This window comes from Ammospiza caudacuta, chromosome 6 (assembly GCF_027887145.1).
Source record: "Ammospiza caudacuta isolate bAmmCau1 chromosome 6, bAmmCau1.pri, whole genome shotgun sequence".
NCBI lineage: Eukaryota > Metazoa > Chordata > Aves > Passeriformes > Passerellidae > Ammospiza > Ammospiza caudacuta.
The window spans coordinates 42,958,241-42,981,138 of record NC_080598.1 but is presented as its reverse complement, the minus strand read 5'-3'; the positions used below and the strand labels follow the sequence as shown (position 1 = coordinate 42,981,138).

Sequence of the window (22,898 nt, the reverse complement as noted above, 5' to 3'; positions counted from 1 at the left end):
TAGAAAGAAGGACCCTGGAAACTAACCTGTGAGTCTCACCTCTGTGCCTGGGAAGACCATCCCAGAAGCTAGGCCAAGGCACATGGAGGACAGGAAGGTCATTGGAGACAACCAGCACAGATTCATCAAGGGCAAGTTCTGCCTGATCAACCCAGTGGCCTTCTATGATGGAGTGAATAATGGATAAGGAAGGGGTATTGATGTCATCTGTCTGGACTTTTTTAAGGCCTTTTCCATGCACCCCCAAAACATCCTTCTTTCTAAATTGGAGAGAGGTGGATTTGATGGATGGGACTATTTGGTGGATGAGGAACTGGCAGGATGGTGACATCTAGAGGATAGGGGACAATGGCTCAATGTCCAGATGGAGATCAGTGACAGTGACAAGTGGTGTCCCTCAGATGACTGGGCACTGTTTTTTCAGCAAGTTTGCAGGGGACACCAAGCTGAGTGGTGTGGGTGACATGCCTGATGGACAGGATGCCATCCAGAGGTGCCTAGAAAAGGTTGAGAAATAGGCCCATGGGAACCTCATGTGGCCAAGTACAAGGTCCTGCAGCTGGGTCAGGGCAGCCCCTGGTCTCAGTATAGGCTGGGTGATGATGGGATCAAGAGCAGCCCTGCCAAGAAGGACTTGGGATTACTGTGGATGAAAAGCTGGACATAAACCAGAAATGTCTGCTCACAGCCCAGAAAGACAACCTGGGCCTATCATTGCATATCACTGAGCTCTAAACCAACACACATAAAAGACATGCACTAGCAAGTCATGAAAACACTCTGTTCAGAACTGTACATCCAACAAATCCACAGGAACTGAAACACTTTTTAAAAACTACCAGGAGGTAAAATTGATTCATTTATATAAAGCTCATGTACATTGCTAGCAATTCACAAATTATTATTCATGATTGATCACTTTGGAAGCAAAGAGAAGGGGAATAACCATGAAGATATTACTGTAAAGTCTAGCAGAGTGCACAAGGATAGAAACAATTGAGCAGAACATCACTGCCCTTTGATTCAGCAGACATCACACCAACCCATCTTGAACTAATCAGCAGATAGAACAGATGTTGTTTTTGCACCCTGGTATCATGTATTAAAGAAAAACAAGATCTTGGATTAAATTATATAGCAGGTATAAAATCAGCAAAGACATATAAAATATTTACAAAAGCTTTCCTATTTTCAAAGAAGGAGCATTGTGTCTTTGTGACTAAAAAGGGGCAGCATCCTCAAGCACTTTACCAAAAAAAAAAAAGCAAACTACTACTCTAGATTATGTTCAGGTGAAAGCCATCTATGTATCCTTGCTTTAAAAATATTAATACAGAGAGTATGGTGTACATACATTAAAAACAAAACCTCCACTGAAATACACACTTCCCACAACCTCAAAAAGATTTGAGAAAAAGATATATATTTCATTTCTTAATAAATCTCTGAAAATCTTGTAGCCTGGAATATGTATAGATCAACAAAAACTTTCTTACCTAGGGCCTCTAGGGCCTTCAAAACGTGCTGATCTGGGAGGATCTGGAAGCAATCCACCTGACCTCACCGGTTTATCTTGCACAACAGGCGTGTGTGTCGAAGACACTGCAGAAGTGCCTTTCAGTTCCCCACACTGCTGTTCAGATGAAATATTTACAGTTTGTTTACTAAGATGACCTTGAGATTTTCCATGGTCAGATGAGCCAAAGGATGAACCTACTTGAGAATGGTAAGGTGAATAGCTAGTTGAACTAGCTATTTTTGATGCATAGGTACCAGGGGTGGGAAGGAGAGCTGGCCTTGGTGCGTCAGTAGCTTGACTGCTTTGAGAACCAGATCCTGAAGGGACAGATGAATTGGATAACTGAGAAACAGAAGAGAGAGGTGGGGGAGCCAGTGGAGGTGTAGTTGAAGGTAAAGTTGGAGGCATAACAGGAATGCCACCTTGACCAGTTTGGGAATATGGAATAAATGGAGGTGGCAGTGACACATTTGCAGGATACTGATTCTTCAGATTTTGGAGTGAGGTCACTTTTTCCTGCAGATGTGACTGAGTAACCTTCATCTGTTCATCCCATGCTTTCCACTGCTTCTCATACTCTTGAAGCTGGTCTTTGTGAGGGTAGGTTTGAAGCTGATGCTGCCACTGCTGGTTCATTGATCGCTCCCAATCTTTATGAAGCTGCTGGAACTGTTTTTGCTGTGCCTCATAATGTCGCAGCTGCATGTCCACTGACATTGTCTGCAATGAGATGACAAGAATAGGTTCAAAATACCTTAGATAGTCAGTTACTCTCAGAGCCATGTATTTCAGTATCACTTGTACTATCACAATTTCTGATGACTTGGGTGCAAGGCTGAGGAAGAACTACACTGTAACAAAAACAAACACTAACAGTGACATCTAACGGCATTGTGAAAATTTATATATTTTATGACCATATACTATATCTATGTATAGAAGACTCCAACAGGACAGCTGAAGAAACCTATAATCTGTATAAACTGTTTTATTACTGCATCCTAACAATGGCTAAAGCTCAAATCAATCTTCACATATATACATTATGTGACTATTTCTCAAGGCTTCAGTTTTTGCTATTAACCTGCTCAGAATTCCCTCAGCTGTCTGCCATTATTTTTCTCTAAGCCTTTGCCAGATCTTATTTGCACAAATGAAGCTTCTTTCAAATTCTGTCCTTCATTATGTGAAGATATCAGGCTTCATTTTGCCTGAGATTTTTAAGGTTTACCCAAAGAGATTTAAAAGAAAAAACAAACCAACTTTGTAGGTTGGGCAGATAGCCCAACCTACAAAGAAATGTTTAATGTATGAACTCTACCAACTCAATAAGAGTTGACTCAACCCTCTAATACAATACTTAACTTCTACTTAAAAGCTTAAAGGTTACAATATTGGTTTCAACTGATTACTTGAGTTAAAAATAATGCGAGATACTGATTCTTAAAACTACATTTCCTGTCTATTTTTGTCATGTACATTTATAATTGTACATATTTATTTCTGTAAAAAAGAGCAGCTTCCAAATTGCTCTGTGCAATCATCTGTTTACATGACTTTGCTGAATTGTTTCTCCAGTAACAAAACACTCAAAGCTGAGTAAATTCAATATTGTGTTCAGCTTTGCTCCTCTATCACCTAGGTACATCCAAAAAAATCTCACAAGAAGTGTAAAATATTGTATTTCTCATCTGACTGAAGCTTCATCACCATCTGCCAATGTTTTTTTCATTCGGAAGTTGAGTGACAGTAGGGAAAATGGATATAAACTTCTACCCAAGCAGAAAAAGTAGCCAGACAAATGAGCCAACCATTACAAATTATTCAACTATGCATTTTTCAGCAGACTGTGAGTGCTGGGTCACCTAGGATGTATATCAAACCACCTCCTTAGTGTCTCACCTCTAAGTGTGGAGGCTGTTGCATGATCTGTTGATACTGCTGTACTATCTGCTGCAGCTGAGCATGCTTCTGCATTATTCTCTGATATTGGAACCCAACCCGCTGATGGGGGTGCTGCTGCCATTGAGCTGCTGCTGCTTGCAATTGCTGCAATCTCAAATCCTCCTCAGGGTCATCAGGAGGTTCAATATTGAGCTACAGAAAAAGGTAAATACTATAAACAAAGGAAAGTTGCATCTGTCAGAAAAAAATACACTTGGTCACTACACATCTTACAGGAACTTTCTCACTGTTCCTACTTTATCACTTTATTTCAGCCACCCACAGCTCTTGGAAGGCTGATTTTTACCCCACCTTTTCTAGATGTGAACACATATTTTCTTAATGTGAACAGTCTAATCTGAAGGTTAGGCTGATGGCAATTAAGTTATTCATGCATAAAGAAACTACCTACAGGAAAGAGCTTAATGAAAATCTGTTATCTGCTACTCACAGTAAATGTAATGAGAAACAGGTTTCTCACAATGAGGTAAAGTAACTCCAAGTGCATTATTTCTGCCACTTTGTAGGAACCTGCATGCTGTAAGTTAAAGTGGAGCACATACTGTTCAAACATCAATCATGACCTCCATCTATTATGCAGTAACTGTTACTGAGCATGCTGACTAAAAAAAAACTCTGTGCAAAATTCTTGGCTTTCAGACCAATTCTAACACACAGAGAGAAGGGGAGCCAGAATTCACCAAGTGCCAGTGAGAGATTAAGAAATAGTGTCTTAAACACAGCATTCCTCAAGAACTGAGTACCTACATGGTTTTGCACTTCAATATCATGAGGTGTTCTCACAGACAATGCTGTGGATGGTGCGGGGGACTCAGCTCAGACTGGTTTGGTGCACGTGTGGGTGAATATGTAATTTTATACACAAAAAGTGTATTTTCTAATTGGTGCAGCTTTAGCAAATGTTTTTTTTAAGACTGCTTCACAACATTTAGTTGTTACAAAGTATACAAGAGAATTTGATGGCATTAATTTTCCTGGGGTTTTGGCTCATCTAGGACACAAATGGAGTGGCATCGCTTTACAAAGCCTACCTGAGGTTCAGTGGATGTAAGAGAAGACTCCTCTTCTTTGGATGCTGGAGGCAGGGATTCATTAAGAGCAGGATGTTCAGACTGCTGATTTGAAGCACTCATTTTCTCTTCTTCAGACTTTGCTCTCTGCTCATCCTTCACTACGGGGCTTTTCATCTGCTGCTGTCCCTGAGCATGGGCCTTTGCCCTTTGCTGCAGGCTAAGCAGGTGCTGCTGGTACCAGTATTGCTGCTGTTCCTGTAATAGATACACATTTTCTAAGTTTCACAAGAAAAACAATAGAAAATCATTAATGTTAGCCATTAGAATCATACTGTAGAAAAGTTTTTAAAACTGTTGTGAGGAAAAACTCACTTCTTCAGGAACAGTATTGCAATGGATGTCAGAAAATTAAATCAAAATTCATAAACCATTGTGTGATGCATAGAACCCACAATAGAATTTATTTTTTTACCCCAACAAGCTTACTATTCTCTAACTATAGCAAACAATACTAACAAAAATCTGGAGCACAGGCAATAATAAGCAAAATTACTACAGACATGCTATAAGTACCATGTCTATTGGTTTTAGAGCTTTTTATAACTAAGAACTACAGTAAAGAGAAAAAGAAGGAAATGTACAGAAGAGATTAAGAGGATGAACAGGGAACACAGCTATCAAGTAGACTGAAAATAGCAGCTGACAAATTGTGGTGAAGATGTCTGAACAAAGCTATGGAAAGAAAAAGAAGAATCAGAACCAGTATATAGTGAAGATTATGTATAATCTGAACTCATTAATTCTGACTCATTCAACAGCTGAAGAGGGAAGTCAATATGGTTCCATCCCAAAAAAATTTATCCATTTAATAAATAATAAGCTTTCAGTCTTAAATATTTCAGGGTAGAATTAAGAGTACTCAAGCCAGATGACAGAAGCTTCAAAAAGTAAGCTACCACTAACATAAAGAACAAAAGACTAGAGATAAGTATCTCAACACTTAAGCAGTAGTGTCTTCAAGAGGCATGAATAAGAACCAACAGTTCTGTATCTCTTCCAATATGAGAAATATCAGTCATCAAATTAATAGAAAGACATCTGTGGGAGGCTACTCTTCACCTGACATGGTCTTGTGCCACCAGAGTCCCTACTAGAGATCTCTCTGAGGGCTAAAATTTTGTGGATTCAAGTCATAGCTCAGAAAAATCTACATATTTTGAAAATAAATACACCATTTACAGCTAAGGCAGCTTCTGTATCCTAGGAAAGTATTACTATACCCTTGATTTTTAAGTTGTTCTCTTAACATCTGCTTTTAGTCACCATCAAAGACAGAATGATAAAGTACTCTAAGTTTTGGTCTAACCTAGTGCAACCATTCTTGTGCTCTCAATTTCATTACCTCTGAGAATCTGTGACTGATCTCCATCCTTTATACCTTCTGTTCTTCCTTTCCACCCAAGCATGCACAGTTAAGAAAAAAAAACCTATATCAAGCCCAGTCAGAAAAGAATCCAAAAGATGCAGGGATTTCAAAATAAAAGCGTGACAACATCAAAGCAGCAAGTGCTGTCTGTTGAGATTTCTCAAAAGTGAATCACTGCCCATCTTAAACAGGTTTAGAAGAAGAGTAACTTTCTGCTAGAAACCTACCTCATGCTCAGATCAGAAATGATGTTTTCTCTTGGTAGGAAACACAAATATGGAGCTGCATTTTTAAAAAAAATACTTCTGTAACTTGGAAATGAGGTCAATGAAATGAGAGACTATGCTTCACAGACTTTAAATTGATCATGCAATTATTCCTGCCAAGAATCTTTTTAACAAGAATATGTCTCAGAAGAGTTCCATAGTTTTGGGTGGAAGATATGCATTCACACTGCAGCACAGACTGTCAGAAACATTCAACAACCTGCTGAAATAAGTGCAGCTCAAGGGAGGAACATACTTTGCCAGCTATACAAAGCCTGATTCAATTATCTATCTCAAAAGGCACTCACTATAAGGTGATTTGTCATCATGGTGCTAGATGCTATGATGGGTGAGCACATATTCTACTGCCACAAAATTGTTGTCTCCACACATCCATCTTGTTTCCTCCTCGTTCCACCAACTGGACATAGGGCTAGAACTCATAACATGACATGGGCTTTCCAGAGCTATGGTAATATAACTATCTATTATTTTCAGCAGATGAGTCTGGGACAGCTATTACTGTGCTATCTGGAAAGTATAAGAAAAACAGAAAGGTAGATCTTTACAGCTTAGTTGTAGCAGCTAGTGTAGAAAATTTTTCATTGATGAAGAATTCAGTTATTGAGTGCTCACCTCCTCACAATGACTTGTCATTCAACTGGACTTGTCATCTTTCAACTCCAATTATAATCCTTTAGCCCAAGGAAAACACGAGCATCAACAGAGGCCTTTTCCCATCTCTGGCTGACCAAGAGACAATGCCTGTTGCATTTTACAGGAACATGAAACCAGCAATATCAGCTCCTGGCCACAGGACATAGCACCAAATACGTTAATGTGAAGTCCACACCAAAGGACTACTCCAAAGCTAATACAGGTGACCCTAGGCCATAACATAATACCTGCTTTGGGGGACACTATGTCCTTTCCAGGTGAAAACTGCAAAAGAATGGTTCAGCACCCTCTACAAAACAAAGGGGCTGTTTAAAGAGAGCAGCAGTCCGTTAAATGGTGAGGTGGTAAAGCTGAGGTAGCTTTAACAGATGTAGATAAATGCATATTTATGGGTACAGATGTACCCATGCATCCTTGGAGTAGGAAGAGCATTGCCAGCAGGTTGAGGAAGGTGATCCTGCCCCTCTGCTCAGTCCTAGTGAGGCCACAGCTGGAGAGTTGTGTCCAGTTCTGGGCTCCTCAACACAAGAAGACTTGGAGCTCCTGGAAGAAGTCCAGTGGAGGGCAATGAAGATGCCAAGAGAGTGGAGCATCTCTCTCTAATAAGAACAGGCTGAGGGAGCTGGGACTGTTGAGCCATGAGAAGACAACTGAGAGGGGACCTTGTCAATGTGCAGAAGTATCTGAAGGGAGGGTGGCTAGAGGAAGGATCCAGACTCTTCTTGGTGGTACCAAGGAACAAGGAAAGAGGCAATGGGCAGAAACTGATGCAGAGGAAGTTCCACCTGAATATGAGAAAGAACTTTTTTACATGCAGGTGACTGAGCACTGTAACAGATTGCCCTGAGACACTGTGGAGTCTCTCACTGAAGATATTCAAGAACTGTTTGGAATACACAACTCTGTGCCATGTGCTCTGGGATGAACCTCCTTGAGCAGGGAGGTTGAACCAGATGACCCCCTGTGCTCCCTTCCAACCTTACCCAGTCTGTGATGCGATAAACAAATAGCAGAACACATTACCCAAGTCTCAGATGGAACATTAAGGAAATACCACAGTTATTTTAACCAGATTTGATAAGAATCCAGCAATTTAATCCAACTATATACCCATGGAAGAAACTACACTAAGCTCACGATACTGTCAAGGCAAAGAACAGTATCTTAGACTGGAAAGGTAAATAATAAAACACCAACTCATGGCAAATTGTGTAACATCTTCTGAGTTAAGAGAAAAATACTGAAATATTTGTTTGCAGCCACTGTTACTGTGGGATGAGGAACAGAAATAATTGCTCTCAATTGCCAGTTTAAACAACAGCTTAATAGGATACTACAAATGACAAATTACAGTTTCTTCACGTGGCTTTTCAGAATACTAAAAGGCATGAAAGCCTTAGCTTTTCCTATTCCTTATAGTGTAAAAACTTGTTACTCCAAATCCTGTCCCATTTTACAGCCTAAGATAGCCAAAAATGTATCAGTCTGTTATAACAAAGTTATGACCAGGAAAATATCATATTCCTTTTGAATTAACACTGAACTTGAATGAGAGCAAGCAAACTACTCAAGATAGAAGCTGTTTGTATAAACACTCATAAATCAGACAACATAAACTTCAGCAGTATTCTGCTGCTTCCATGTGTGCATACAATAAAGCATTATTTGCAACTCTTCTGGAGATATTTCATCAATATTTTATGATTGAGCTCAATAATTTAAGAAGCCAACAAGCTGACTCAATGCCATATAAGCACCACTTTCTACACATGACTTTTTGAGGTTTTGGTTTTGTCATTAAAAAATTAAATCTTGTTGTTATCACTGTAAAAGATCAATTAGTACTGTCCAAAACCTTCACAAAAGTAAGTGAAATGAACTGAAAGCACTACTTTGCCAGGCAGTAATTAGTTATATGGTACAAATGTAAAAACGGCATATCCCAGCAATCAGCAAATTCAAAGTGCCAGTGACTTCAACATGACACAATAGGACTTTTGCAAACCTAGCTTTAAATAGATTTAAATAAAGGAATTTCAAAGAATGCAGCTCAATTTTGTTCTTGCAGGTGGATGCCAATAAGATAACTCTAAACCCATGCAAAAGCCTCAGTGAATCTGCCTGACCATGTACACAGCTGAGGGCCTCACAACACTCGTGCCTTGCTGTGCATGCTGAACTTCAAGCTTGGATTGTCCCTGACAGCGCAGATGAACGGGTCCCATCAAGTTCACTGGAACTGGTCTCATTTAGGAAGTGAAGCACACAAACATTTTGCAGCATTTTGGCCCTAGCGTACACATCAAAATCACACAGCTATAACATTTTTCACTTAAAGGCATTTCAGAGCATTTCCCTCCAATGCCCTATGCAATTTTGTACTGGAAGATCAAGCACGTGTAGCACAAAATGCGGATTAAGTGTAAGTAGAGGGCAAGTAGGTACTGCAACAGAAACATTTTTGCAGCTTTAGCTGTGTGTGATAAGACTAAAACAGTCACCATTCTACACTGATCAGGCAGACAACTGCAACTCAACACCTTAAAAAAACTATAATAAAGAAATCACTGAAGACAAGTGACATCCCGCAATGTGCAACAGGGAAACCGACTGCTGCATCTCACAAGTGGCCAGACAAAGCCAACAGGGGTTAGGGGCGGGTCACACACATGCTGTACTCTGGAATACATTCTCCAGAGACCAAAGCACGCTCAAGAAAATTAAAGCCAATCAGGATTTACATTTTTCCCTAAACAATTTTTCTCGGGAAATGACAATTTGTTACATCCCTACCAACCTATCAACACCACTGGACAAATCAGCCTTTATGAAGGTTCCCCTGAGCTGTGCCATTGCCACACTTCCACGGATTGCGTCCAACTCCTTTCAATAGTATGCAAATACGGTGTGTTTATTAACTGCCCTTACTCGGGGACCTTTGTAACACTCAGTACCCAGCGGCTCCTCGCCACCGCTGCCCTGGCGAGTCCCCGCTGCCCGCCGGCCGGCCTTACCTGGGGAGTCATGGTGGAGGGGTCCGGCTGCTCCGCGCCCCCGCCCTCCTTGGCGGCACCTGGCGCTGCCTCCGGCGGGGCAGCGGCGGGCGGGGGCAGGGACGTCTGGGGCGGGGGGAAATGAGCCTGCGATGGCTTCACCGGGGGAGGGACGGAGGGGGCCAGGGCGGGCTGGGAAGGAGAGGCCTGGGAGGAGAGCAGGTAGGGCTGGGCATGTGCCATGTAGCCCTGGGCAGGAGGCGGCAGGTAGGGCTGGGAGGCGGTGGCCGTCGGGGGCTCCAGGTAGGAGGGCGGGGGCTCGGAGAAGGAGGGGGGCGGCTGGGAGGGCTGCGCCCGGGGCAGGTAGGGCTGGAGCGGCGGGGACTGCGCGGGGGGCGGCTGGGCGGGGGGCAGGTAAGGCTCGCTCTGGGGCGGCGGCAGGTAGGGCTGGGCGGGGGGCAGGTACGGCTGGGCGCCGGGCTGCGGGGACTGCGGCGGCGAGGACAGCTCCATGTCCATGGGCACCGGCTCGGCGGGCACCGGCTCGCCCCAGTCGCCGTGCCCGCCCGGCGGCTCCTGCCCGTCGCGGTCCCGGGCCGCGGGGGGCGGCTTGCGCGGCGGCGGCTCACGGTGGCCGTACTGCTTCTGGTAGCTGCGGACCGGCGGCGGCACCGGCGGCACCGGCGGCTGCTGCTGCCAGTCGGTGAAGGAGCCGGGCAGCGGCGGCGGCGGCAGCCCCGGCGGGGGCGGGCCCGGCGGCGGCGGGGGACCCAAGAGTACGGACTGCAGCTGCTTCTGGTGCATCTGCTGGAGCTGCTGCAGCTGGGCCAGGTGCTGCTCCTGCAGGCTCAGGAACCCCGAGGAACCGGCGGGCGGCGGCGCGGCAGCGGGGGGCGCGGGCCCCGGCGGCGGGTAGCTGGGGAGCGGCATCGGCGGAACGGCGGGAGGCGGCACGCTGGGGGGAGGGATGGGCAGCGGCGGGGGCGGGATGGAGGTGGGGGGCGGCGGGTAGTGCCCGGCCGCCCCGTACAAGCCCCAGGCCGGGTACATGGCGGAGCGCGGAGCGGACACAGGCCGCGGCGGCGGGCGGCGCACGGCGCCTGCGCGGGGAGGCCCCACCCCCGCCGGGCAGTCGAGCGTGAGCGCCGCGCCAGAGCGCCCCGCGGAGCGGGTGGCAGCGCCGCCTGGCGGACAGCTGCCCGCAGCGCGGGTGAGGCGAGCTCGGAGAGACAGACAGACAGACTGACAGATCGCGCCCGCCCCGCTCCCCGGGGCAGGAGGCGGGACGGAGCTGGCCACACACGGGAGCCGCTACGGGCCCGACGCCGGGGCTTCCGATGTGTGTAGGGTGCCGCCAGGAGCTCCGCAAGCTAGGCTGTGTATAGCGGGCCCGGCGCTCCCGAGGGCCGTGGTGTCCCTGGGGCGGCGGCATCGGTGCCCTCGGTTACCTGCGCTGAAGCACGATTTAAACGTACAAATACGTTCTGCAGGCACTTAGCAATGACTTATGGCAAGTGCTGAACGCCTGTGGCAGGGCAGAGGTGTGTGTGTGTGAATTCCAGTAGCTGGGCCTGGTGGAGCCTGGCAGCTCCAGGTCCGCAGCACAGCACCCCGGCGGTGCCCCCGCTCCGCGTCCTCTGCAAGCACAGGAACCCTGCGCAATTTTTGTTATGTTCACTCTCTAGTTCATATCTGCTGAATTAAGGATCCCTTGCCAGTGGAGAAAGGCGTGGAGAAAAGGTCCTAAGACTTTTCAGTCAGGAGAAATATCAAGAAAATCACATTGTTCGGTAGAGAAGAAACTTTATCCTCTCTGGTGGAAAAGCTGGACTTCATGTTCATTTCTTGCTAAATTTCAGGAAATCCACAGAAGAGATACATTATGAATCTGTAAGAAAATATTTGACTAATTCAACTGAGATGCAAAACTTTAAGAAAACTATCTTAATACTTCTAGAACTGCCTTTTCTATTCTTTAGTATCCCTTCTTTTCATTTAGAGGTGATTATTGATCCTTTTCTGTTTAGGATGGTCTGTTTAGATTTCTCTTGCGGTGAATATGACTTTCAGATAGCATTTGTATTTTTAACATCTACTGTTCATTATATACCTATACTTAGCATTTATATACCTGAGTTCTATGGGCCAGTTTACTCACTAAGCTTTTGAAACCCTGTCCTTCCAATATAGGGAATTCCTGTTGCAAACATCCTTTAATTTATCCTCCTGATCTATTCACTCCATGTAAGTTCTCTTGTGATCAGCTTACTAACAGTTATTTCCTGCAGGCAGGTTTCTCCTACTATTTTTGCTGTTTGTTGTAGTTACTCAATATTGTCAAGAGACTTGTTACTTCCCTTATGAGGGAATATGTGTACCTGAACACTTTCAGGGCAATTGCTTTCCAGCCTACATTGTGGAAGCCAAAATGTAACTTCCAAATAACTTTACAGATACTTATTCAATATTCAAATTGGTTTATGTTGCAGTACAGTTGACTCCCACCAGACAAGATAAACTACCCAATCTACCAAAAAAGCAACCCTCTTAAGTTCACATTATGCCCTCTGATTCTTCCATTCAGAATATTTTTATTGTTTTATTCTGTTCAGTCTGTAATATTAATGGGTGTCATCATGTTGGTTTGGGTTATTTTTTTTTAATAGCTCATGTTCTTCCTGCTTCTAAACACTATTATACCACATTTAGTTACCCCTCAATTAAGCAGTGTCACATCTTGGATCAGCAGCTTAAATTTCTTCACCTGGTAAGGCTGCAGTAATCTTAAACCTGGTGGCTCCAGAAAGGAGTAGAAATTATTTTCTACCATTCTTTGCATATATTCAGATTTTCTTTATGTGGTGCTCCTGTATGTTCTCTGTCTTCTGAAGCTATGGAAACCTGCTACAGCAGGAGACAGGATGTTAGCAGGGAGGCTGAATTCTCTAATTACACTGCAAGCACCTGATATCTAAGTCCTGTGAGGTTTAAACCTACTGCCAGAGTTGAGTCAGGAAGGAATTTCTCTTCTGGTTTGGACTGACAGAGTTCTCCATTTGTGGGAACATCAAAATATTCTAGTTTACCAACCTCTTTCCTGTGATAATGGTCTTTCCTCCTCTGACACACTGTAAATTGGATCAGACGCTGGGATGCCATTGTGTGTGTGGAGTAAACATTTTCCTCTGAACCTGTTTGGTAAACAGGTTGTCTGACATTGCAGGAGAAGTACCTGATCATTCAGGTGGTCCTCTCCTGTCTAATTTATCTTCTGACCAGGCTCTTTGAGTTAATAGCCAAGTTTTTTGTCTTACCAATTATACTCAATTAATGAAAATTTCCTAATGGGTGTGCTCACTGCCAATACTTTCTTCTGCTCATCCTCCAACCCTCCTAACACATCTCTAGCAATTGCCTTACACCTATTCCAGATTCCTCCTCCTTTTACTAAAACAAGGCAGAGTAAAAGATTTCAGTAAATAAGCACATTAGGTTGATCCCTACCCACCGTTTGTACTAAATACATATATGTTCATGAAGTCCCTGCAAAAGGCATTCTGCTGGCAGGTATATGTTCCCCAAATTCATCAGGCTGCTATGCCTTTGACCTCTTCTGTGCCAGAAAGACTATTTTCAAATGTTACCCTAAGTGCCCATTCCTTTCTTCTTTCTTCTCCAGTCCCCTTCCATTTAGGTTAATTCAAGTGAAGTTATTTGCACTGGAACAATTCTAGTTAACTACTGACTGAAAGAAGTCTTTCAAAACTAGAATTATTCTGAAAAGCAATTTACAGAGATGTAATACTACAACTGTTTCTCAGTCCTCACTTGACTAAACATGGGCTTCAATTGTTCATGACAATACTTGATCATTAGCTTAAAGAAATATGGATTGGATTGAGAGAACAAAACTAAGGATATAATTTTTGAAACGTACGTATTATATACTAACTGTAAAATCTCTCCATTGTTGGTACTTTCTTCCTGGCTAGAGGTGGAGAAAATTAATTTTGATTGTGATAGCCTGGGAGGGGCTAAATTTTCAAAGTGTCAGTATGCTGTTATTTCAGGGATGTTTAATAGGGGAGCCTGCAACAAGCACAGGGATAGCACAAGAGGAAGGTCTGATGTGTTCCCCAAGTTTCCTGCAGTATGGTGCAGTCAAGGAAGTTACCAGGATGTCAGAGCATTTCCCAGAGATAGGAAATTATCTTCGCTGCATGCTGTCCAGCATACACACAGCTAAGTTTAGCTATTATAGAGTTGTTAAGGTTGGAGGAGACCTCCAAGGTCATTGAGTCCAACCATCAACACAGCAGTGCCAAATCCACCACTAAACCACGTCTCTAAGCACCACATCCACACTTTAACACTTCCAGGCCCAGTGATTCTAGCATTTCCCTAGGCAATCTGCTCCAATGCTTGACCACCTTTTCAGTGAAGCATTTTTTCCCAATATCCAATCTTCTCATGGCACAACTTGAGGCCATATCCTCTCATCCTGTTATCAGGGAGAAGAGACTGATGCCCACCTGATTATACCCTCCTTTCTGGTAGTTGAAGAGTGATAAGGCCTCCCCTGAGCCTTCCTTTCTCCGGACTAAACGCCAGCTTCCTCAGTTGCTTCTCATCAGACTTGTGCTCCAGGCCCTTCCCCAGCTCCACTGACCTTCTCTGGACATGCTCCAGCACATCACTGTCCTGTCTTGTAATGAGGGAACTGAACACAGGACTCAAGGTGCAGCCTCACCAGCACCAAGTACAGGGGGAGGATTTCCTCCCTAGTCCTGCTGGCCACACTCTGATACAGGCAAGGATGCTCTTGGCCTTTGTGGCCACCTCTGCAGCCAAACCAGTGTAAGGGACTACAGGATAAAGCTCTTAAGGTTTGGAAATTTTCTTAATTATACCAAGAATATAAATTTTCAGTCTTCTCCTGTACTACAGATCCAGCATTTTGGCCAGGAAGTGTGCTTTGGCATGTTGGCTCCTGGTGACCCTCTCCTCACCACACAGCAGATATTGAAGAACAAATTATATTGCTAAGAATGAAGGAACCGTGGAGGAGATATGAGAATGCTGAGTTATGGCTTTGAAATACTTTCCCCCTACATTTCTTCATGTGGTTTAATAATTTTTTTTCCCTCCCTCCCTGACCACTTCCTTCCCTACAGCAAATTCTGCAGATCTCTGGAAGACTTTATCTGCAACTATTGCTCCACAATGACTGTGCTCCCAGCCCACATTAATACCTTTGCCCATCAGACACTTTCCTTCTAGCCCCTGATACATAACAAAAGTGATAAAGCTTTGAGGTGCATAGGACCCAAACAAACAGGAGTGAAAGACTTGTCCCAACCCAACCCTGCCCTGCCCTGCACCACTCTAAATGTAAGGAAAGGACTGGGCTGCCAGCTAACCAAGGACAGAAAGAGCAGTCTGAGAGAACACTTAAACTTCATTCTCTGTGCAGTTGAATAAAAGCCTATTAATTCTGAATTAAAATCTAGACTGCTTTTCCAGAGAAAGCCACCAACTGGTGCAGATCTGATGTCTTTTTTGCAGAATGCAGATGCTGATTTGACTGAACAGGTGTGAGGTAGCTTCCCAAAGGAATACCTGTCTCAGGTATACTCCAGGTGCAGCAGTAAGAAACTTAAAATCTCTTGTGGTTTCATTCTCAGAGTTGCATCATCAATATTTAATTCAGAATGCTGAAATCATGTTTTCCAATGGTCCTGATGCAGAGCTAGGCACATTCTTGGTCCTGCTGCCCTCTCTTTCCCATATGCTTCTCCCAGCTGTAGGTAATCAGACCAAGGCAGAGAATGGATGAATAAAACCAGACTCTTCAAAATAGCTTTTTCTTAGAAAAACAAGGTTAAGAAGTTGGTTTTGTGTCATCCACAGTCCTATGAGCAGAGTTCCAACAAAAGAAGAAAGGAGGAGGGTAGAATCAGAAGGACCCTTGTCCTGGCTCACAGTCCGGGCATTGATGGCTTGACTGGACAGGTTAGAATCGGGGAGCTCCATAATCATCTGGCATCCTCTCAATATTGTACCTGAGAAAGAAGCAAAACTTATGAAGACAGCCTACTCCACATCACTCCCCTCCCCACTGTGGTGGTGAATCTACCCCCTCTTCCTCAGGGCTGCACTGCCACCTCAGGGATCCCTGCTAGGCCTTGGCCTTTGTGTAGTGAGTTACCTGGTGAAGCATCCCTTGAGCATACCAGGAAGCCTTGCATGACTCCCAGCACTGACTGTACTGGGAACTCCTGTTGCTGGTCTATGGTGAAGGATGAGATTGCCAGTCATCCTCTGACAATCCTATCTAAGTCATGGCCTGAGTGGAATGGTACCAATGCTACCAGAGTTTTGGAAATTCTAGTAGTTACCAATCTGGATTATGGCCAAGGTGTAAAATTTATGCCTGACTAAAAGCAATCATCTTGTGACCCTATAAGCAGTGGTCTTAAGTGAGGCCCTTAGAGCTTTCCTGGACTGCTATGGGCTGCACCAGCACCTCTTCCTGAGCAGGAAGCCTCAAGGTCTCAAGGCTGAGATGGCTGAAGGACCATCACTCAAGCCCTGCCAGTTGAGAAATGCAGAAACATTCCATGTTTTTCACTGAAGCTGGGAGGAATTTTTAACTGGTACCTTTATACATTTACCTACATGTCTATGTCAATGTGCAAGCATGTGAATTAGTTGAAATACTTTTTACTGAGTATAGTATGAATATTGCTTCCTGAAAATATAATTAAGTCACTGTTATAATTGTAGTAAACCCTACTGAATCACTTTATAAATGTTAAATTAGTCAATGATTAAGTGCTTTCAAAATCTAATTAAGACAGAGACTGTTGACCAAGTCTGGGACTAAGATTGAATGCAGCTGCACCTGGACTCCATCAGGAGTTTGAAAAGCAATCCAAATGACTGGGAGGGTTGTCCTTTGCACTTCGTGTCTCCATGCACAACCTTCTAAAGTGATTTTAAGTCAATTTTCCTCTGTATGTTTCATCAGTAATAGAAGGAATGTTGCCATTAAACTCAGTTAAAGTCACAGTGCTACAATCTTATATTAAAAGCTGTTTTTGCTAGTGTACCTTTGACAGTGATTCTTCAAGTGGACTAAAGCATTCATTTGTGACACCCATGCAGGTACAGGCTTACAGGTAAACTGAATAGTCAGTTGTTGCATTTCTATCTGCAGCTCAGATAGAAAAGAAAAATATTACTTCTGAAAGTAAAAAGTCTTCAAAAGGTTGCTGTTATTCTTCGCCGTAAACTCAGCATCAGGCATCTCAAAAACTCACCATCTCCAGAGAAAAGAAAAACCCTGCAGTTTTGTAAGATCTGATTTAGGATTTAAGAGCATATCACCACAGAAAATAAATTTTTTAGACACTCAACTTATAATTTACAGAATCATTTAGATTGGAAAAGACCTCCAAGATCACTGAGTCCAGCCTTTGGCAGAATGTCACCTTGAGAATTAGACCATGGCACTAAGTGCCATGTACAGTTATTTCTTGAACACCCCCAGGGATGGTGACTCCATCACCATCCTTGGTAGCATTTTCCAAAATGGCCACAGTGAATAAGGAGAAAAGGTGTTTTGAAAGAAAAATCTTTTGAGCCACATTTTCTAATTATAGATCAGTTAAAACTTTACATATCTATAGCAATCAAGCTCCTAATTTCCAACATGCTGCAATAGTACCCTTCTGAGTTGGTTTGATTTTTAGTTAAGAAGCAAATTCAGTCTCTTAGCTGAGGGTACACAAAGCTACCAAATGAAATAGGGAACAGGAATGTTTCTTTTCTTCAAGAACCTGTAGAATATGTTTGCCTGGTAGTCCTGCTATTGCTGTTGAGCAAAACTGATCTATGGAAACACTGGACTCAAGGGAACTACTTCTTCAGGTAAAGACAAGTGAACATGTAGACTGCAATAAAAATGGGTCTGTGACCAGCCTCTTCCCAGCAGTAGCTGTACTTCAACTTCTCTGTAAACACCAGGCCTTTACTGCAGCCTGCACTATAGACAGTGAAGGAGAGAAGTATGTGGTGACAAAGTCCCTGTCAGACAAGGACTTCACTGGGCAGGATTCCTCCCTGTCAGGGGGCCCTTACCTGTGCCTGGAAATATACATTATGGGCACTCCAGGGATTTTTCGTATTCTCCGCTTGAGCTCTTTATCCACTGTGGCCACAATGTAACATTTGTGCTGCAAAAAACCAGAAGGCAAGTCAGATTCAACACCAGTGAACCCCAGAAAGGAGTCATGGCTGACCGAACGTTCCTATTCAGTGAGCTCACTGAACAAAAGGAGGCTGAGAGTCCTTAGCAAGGCATTACCAGGGCTTGTACAGAATTCCACAGCAGACTAATAACATCCTTCTGCCCATCAAAATAGACTCAAGAAATCTCTGAAACTTGTCCAGCCTTTCAAGCTGACAGCTTTCCCATCCTAACTGCTTCCTGATGCTCTCCTATACAACAAGAATGCTCAGGGAAGATAATACCTTGCATCAAATAAGTTGTTTTAGAACTAAAAATGCCCCTTGCTGAGATTTTATAGTTACTCTGTGGGAAATGTAAGTCAGTCAGTAATTAGGAGGGTTCAGGAATTTTTAGTTTGTTAGCACAGTACAGAAAATGTCAGGAGGGGAATACCTGAGTGACCCTCTGCACCAAGCAGTCGTCGGCGTAGGTTCCTTTGTGCATACATGGCAAGCGTTCAAAGCGAGGGTCCTTGGCAATTCTGTGGGGACATAAAAAGCAGCATCACAGCGATCAGACCAGAGCACAGTAGCACAGCATGGAGGAACAAGAACACCCCTTTCTGTGATATACAGAACACTGTTCTCAAAATAAGGGATGAAGGGATGGAGTAAAAGGTAGACAAAGTTCAAGTGAAATGACCTGCAAAAAAAAATAATGCAATTTGTCTAGTTATTATAAGTTAAGTATTTCTTAGTACCAAGTTCAGGACCCTGCAACAGCCTAACCACCCTCTAGTGCAGGAGCACCAGTCACACCATGTGTTTTTCATTTATTTATATTAGAGCATTAAATTCTAGAAACAGAGAAGAACACCCTGCACCTACCTTAATGCCACACGGTACTTCTGTCCTAACTTTTCAATTTCACCCATTACACAATCTGTGATACATGGAATACCTAAATGCAAAAAAAGCCCGCATTAAAACAAAGCAGTATTTATTCCCACACCCCTACGTACTGCCCCACATGCCCTAGAAACATCATGGAACTCTATAATGTATTACTTACAGGGACAACTGATAATGTTGCAAGGTGATAAAATGTAGAGCCACCAAGTTTAACCATGCCATGGTAATTTTAGATTTTTAAGCTAACTCTACCTTTGTTGAGATTAGCATTTTAAAACTGTTACTTGACTGAAACCAGAGGCATTGCCAGGGTTACCACATCTCCATGACTATAGCACATATTCTTTCTGCAAGATTTCTGTTATTCTGAGTCAGGGGCATGAGGCTGACAAAGCACATTACGAGCAGACTGGCACTGTGTGGTCTGAAGAAGCTGTGAGTGGTGCAGAAACTCACACTTGGCATAGAGACAGTCCATCATCGACTGCACTAGGTCCAGTTTGGCCTTGATGGAGAAGTTGATGAAGTTAGTGTCAACCAGGATGTGGTAAGGGGGGCCCAGCTGTGTATTATATTGGAAGAACAAGCAAGAGGGATGCTGGGGCCTGCCAGGAAGACAAAGAATTCAAATCAGTTAATTGCACTTAACATCACATCCAACCCTACAACTTGCATAGAATGGAAGAAGGGTAATGAGCAGAAAAACCCATCAGGCCTCCTGCTGCCTCCCAAGTACAATCCTTCGTTTTGGGGCACCACTTTTTCTTCTGACAGTATCGCTCAAACACCCTCAGCTCCAGCCTGCAGGGTGGCCGCCCTCCCTCCTTCCTCCTCTCCGTCCCCAGCGCCTCGGCAGCACTTACACCTCCCGCTCTTTGATGGCACTCGGGTCCTCCTTCTTCTTCACAGGGGCTTTTGCGCGGTCCTTCTCTTTACTGCAAAGGAACACAGGCATTACTGGGGTACAGCGATAGGGAAGAGCTACCGGCGGCCGAGTTACCTGGGCCGGGACCTCCTCCCGAGCGGGACACGAGGGCGCTCCGGGCCCGGGCCCAGCCGCAGCCGCACTCACAGGCGCTCGTCCCGGAGGCTGATCATGCGCTTCATGACCGCGTACTTCCGCGCCTTCTTCTGCTTCCCCTGCAAGGACACGGACACACAGCCGCGATCAGCTAAGGAGAGATTCGATCCCAGCCCCAGCCCGACCCCGCTCCCGGCTCACCATGCTGACCCTGCCGGTCCCGCCGCCGCCGCGTCCCTGGTGCGTCACCGGCCCCGCCCCGGAGCGCGTCACCTCCGGCTGCCAGCGCCGGGCAGCGGCGGCGCGGGGCGGCGACAGCGGGCTCGCGGCCGCCGTCGGAGAGCAGGTAACAGCGGTGTCGCGTTCCCTCCCCGCCGCGGGGAACGGGCCCCCGGAGCGGGGAGCTGCAGCCGCAGCCCTGCCGCCCGCCGTGACGGGCGTCCCCCGGGGCGACGGCCCCGCTGCCGGCCCCGAGCACCCGCGGTCGGCCTGGTACAGCCGCGGCGGGGTCCCGGCGCGGGATGGCTCCGGGAGGGACGCGGCGGGGCCGGGCAGGGCCGGGGCTCCCGGCGAGCGGGAAGGGCCGGCTCTGCCTGCCCGGCGGCTCCTCGCTTCGGCTTAGCCCGGCCGGCTGCGCGGCGCTGCGGGTGCCGGGGCACGCCGGTAGGTGCGGGAGAGCTGGCGCCCGTGGAGGGGCCGTGGGGATCGGTGGCCCCGCCGAGCCCGCCGCTGCTGCGGGCTGGACGGGGAACCGCAGCACACCAATCGCCCTCCTACCCCTCGTGTTCTCTGTTCAGCAGAGCCGGGACGGTACGGAGGTCTTCAGCCCACCCACCTGAGCTTGCTGGACTGTTTTGGTTGTTTAAGAGTTAATGTAGTAGTGGTGTTGTCACGTTCCAGCTCATGAACTTCTTCATTATCTTTAGATCTTACCTATATTTCTGATCAGAGGTCTTAGCTAATGAGCATAATTTCAGCTGTACTTTGTGCAGCTATAATGGTGTAGTGTGCAAAATGTCTTTTCTGCACACGAATGGAAATGGTCTCCAAGTTCTCGGACTGGTCTGGGGCACTTGGTTTCTTGTGCCCTGTGCAGGGAAGAGAGAAAGAAAGGCCTTTCTCACGAAAGCTTCTGGGATTAGTGAGATCTTGTAGCTGTTGGTATCTTCCAAATACAATCGGTCTTATCTGGTGTGCTGGTCAGAAAAAGCAGCCAATGAGGAATCACTCAGGATTTTTTTATCTCAGGAGTGGTGACCTCTGTAGAACTGCAACTGATGCTCTGACAATGAGAAAGAAAACGAGACTGAAATAAAAACTATATTTATTAGGAAAACCACAGCTGAGCTTTCCACCTGAGTGATCATACCTAGCTTAACTGTTGGTTGAAGAATTGCAGTTGGTAGAGCTCACATGATGCTGTTCAAGTGACCCTCACTGGTTTGGGAAGAGAAATAATTGAGGAAGAAGGGGGTGATCTGCTTTCCCCACTGATGTGCAGCATGGCAAGTGGCTGAATTTTGTCCTGGCTCAGGAAGCAGATTTGGTGTCAGGATGAGACTGGCCTGAAAGTTGCCATCTGGCTGGCTTGCTGTGTTTGAGGAGGACAGGAGGAGCTGACAGTGCTGCTGGGGGCTCATTTGCAATGAAAAGGCCTTAGACTTAAGCGGTTGACAGAAGACTCTTTTTTGTTTGTTTGTTTTCCTGTTGTTACTGTTTTATATAGCTTATATGTAAATGCATATGACAAACTCCATCCCTAATAAGAGAATGACTGTTTTGTGTAGACACTGACCATTGATGCAGCTTTTGTCCTTGACAGCTGATACCGGATCCTGCTTAGTGCTTTTTGTGCTGACTTTTCAGTTTCCTGTGAATGTATTTTAAAGTTAGGTTCTCACGGGCATTCCTGTTTGTTGGTTTGTGCCTGCTTTACTTAGTATAAGAAAATACAGTCTCTTTCACTGGAGAGTAGTCCTCTGTGCCTGGCATGAGACAGACATGCCATTTGTGGTAGACATTTGTGCATGGATTGACAGAGATTCTGCACAGAGATAAATGGTTCTCTTATCTTGATTGGATGAGGTAGTATTAACCTGAAAAAAGGCTTTAAAATTAAAGGTTTGTTGTTAAGAGAAGAATGGCAATTTATCAGTGCACCAAATAAAATCGAGGCAGATTTCCTAGGAACTCAGTACATCTGTTCTGTGTATCATGTGCCTAGCTGGTTTTGTAGCTGTAGCCACATGAATGTGCCATTACTGTGTCACAGTTCCTTTTGTGTGTGTTACACTTGTTCTTCCTTCTGGAGCTCTGCACTGTGTTCCTCTGGCCTCAACAGCAGCAGTAACACAAACTAAATATATTCCCATTACTGAATTCCTTTCCTTGCTGACCTGAGGCAGCAATGGCACTAATGCACTTTATTTTATGATTCCACGCTGTCTACCCTGATTATGCCAGTACCTCTGCTAGAGTCAAAGGAAGGTGAAGCTTTCAAATCCCCATTTTCCCTGCAGGTGGCAGGAGACCATCACTTGCTCTTCCTTGGATCAAGATTACTAAGACCTGTTGGATAATTCAGCACATTTTTTCCAGCCTAGCTGTGATGGCACCTTACATTGCCACTTTTCAGAATTTATTTCCTGATTTTTACCCGGCAGTTCTTAGCACAGATACTGTTTTAATTCACATCTGCATTCTGTTGAGTGAGTGGCAGTGTATCTTGGATACCACCCACTTGCAGCTAGGTTCTTTACCTCAATGAATTCCAGCTGCAAGAGCACCCTTAGAGCTGCTGGCAGTGAGTAAGCTGGAGGGAAGGTGATTGTATAACAGCCACTTCAGCTCTGGTGACCCCCGAGATGGTGTCT

General features: G+C 45.0%; 2 protein-coding genes across 2 annotated transcripts in view; both read right to left on the bottom strand.

The window, feature by feature from the left end:
• Nucleotides 1–10,910, bottom strand: part of YLPM1 (YLP motif containing 1) — a 35,587-nt gene extending 24,677 nt beyond the window's left edge. Inside the window, exons 1-4 of the mRNA XM_058806569.1 lie at nt 9,882–10,910; nt 4,516–4,752; nt 3,422–3,616; nt 1,497–2,239 (exon numbers count right to left, since the gene is read on the bottom strand). Coding sequence (XP_058662552.1) covers nt 1,497–2,239; nt 3,422–3,616; nt 4,516–4,752; nt 9,882–10,910 — 2,204 coding nt within the window. The remainder of the gene's footprint in view (nt 1–1,496; nt 2,240–3,421; nt 3,617–4,515; nt 4,753–9,881) is intronic.
• A 4,425-nt stretch (nt 10,911–15,335) lies between these two features.
• Nucleotides 15,336–20,269, bottom strand: FCF1 (FCF1 rRNA-processing protein). Its single transcript, XM_058807415.1, has 8 exons — nt 20,227–20,269; nt 20,077–20,144; nt 19,868–19,939; nt 19,461–19,609; nt 18,981–19,053; nt 18,547–18,634; nt 18,003–18,097; nt 15,336–15,922 (listed from the first exon to the last, which is right to left on the bottom strand). Exons 1-8 carry the CDS (start codon nt 20,227–20,229, stop codon nt 15,874–15,876), a joined length of 597 nt encoding a protein of 198 aa, XP_058663398.1. The 5' UTR covers nt 20,230–20,269; the 3' UTR covers nt 15,336–15,873.
• Between the last annotated feature and the right edge of the window lie 2,629 nt (nt 20,270–22,898).

Bases quoted from the DNA above. Each gene is read 5' to 3' on its own strand.
- FCF1 (XM_058807415.1), bottom strand. The intron at 19,054-19,460 runs GTGAGTTTCTGC...TTTTGCATTTAG, and splicing joins GGACTGTCTCTATGCCAAGT to GTATTCCATGTATCACAGAT. The intron at 18,098-18,546 runs GTATTCCCCTCC...GGTTTTTTGCAG, and splicing joins TGGTGCAGAGGGTCACTCAG to CACAAATGTTACATTGTGGC.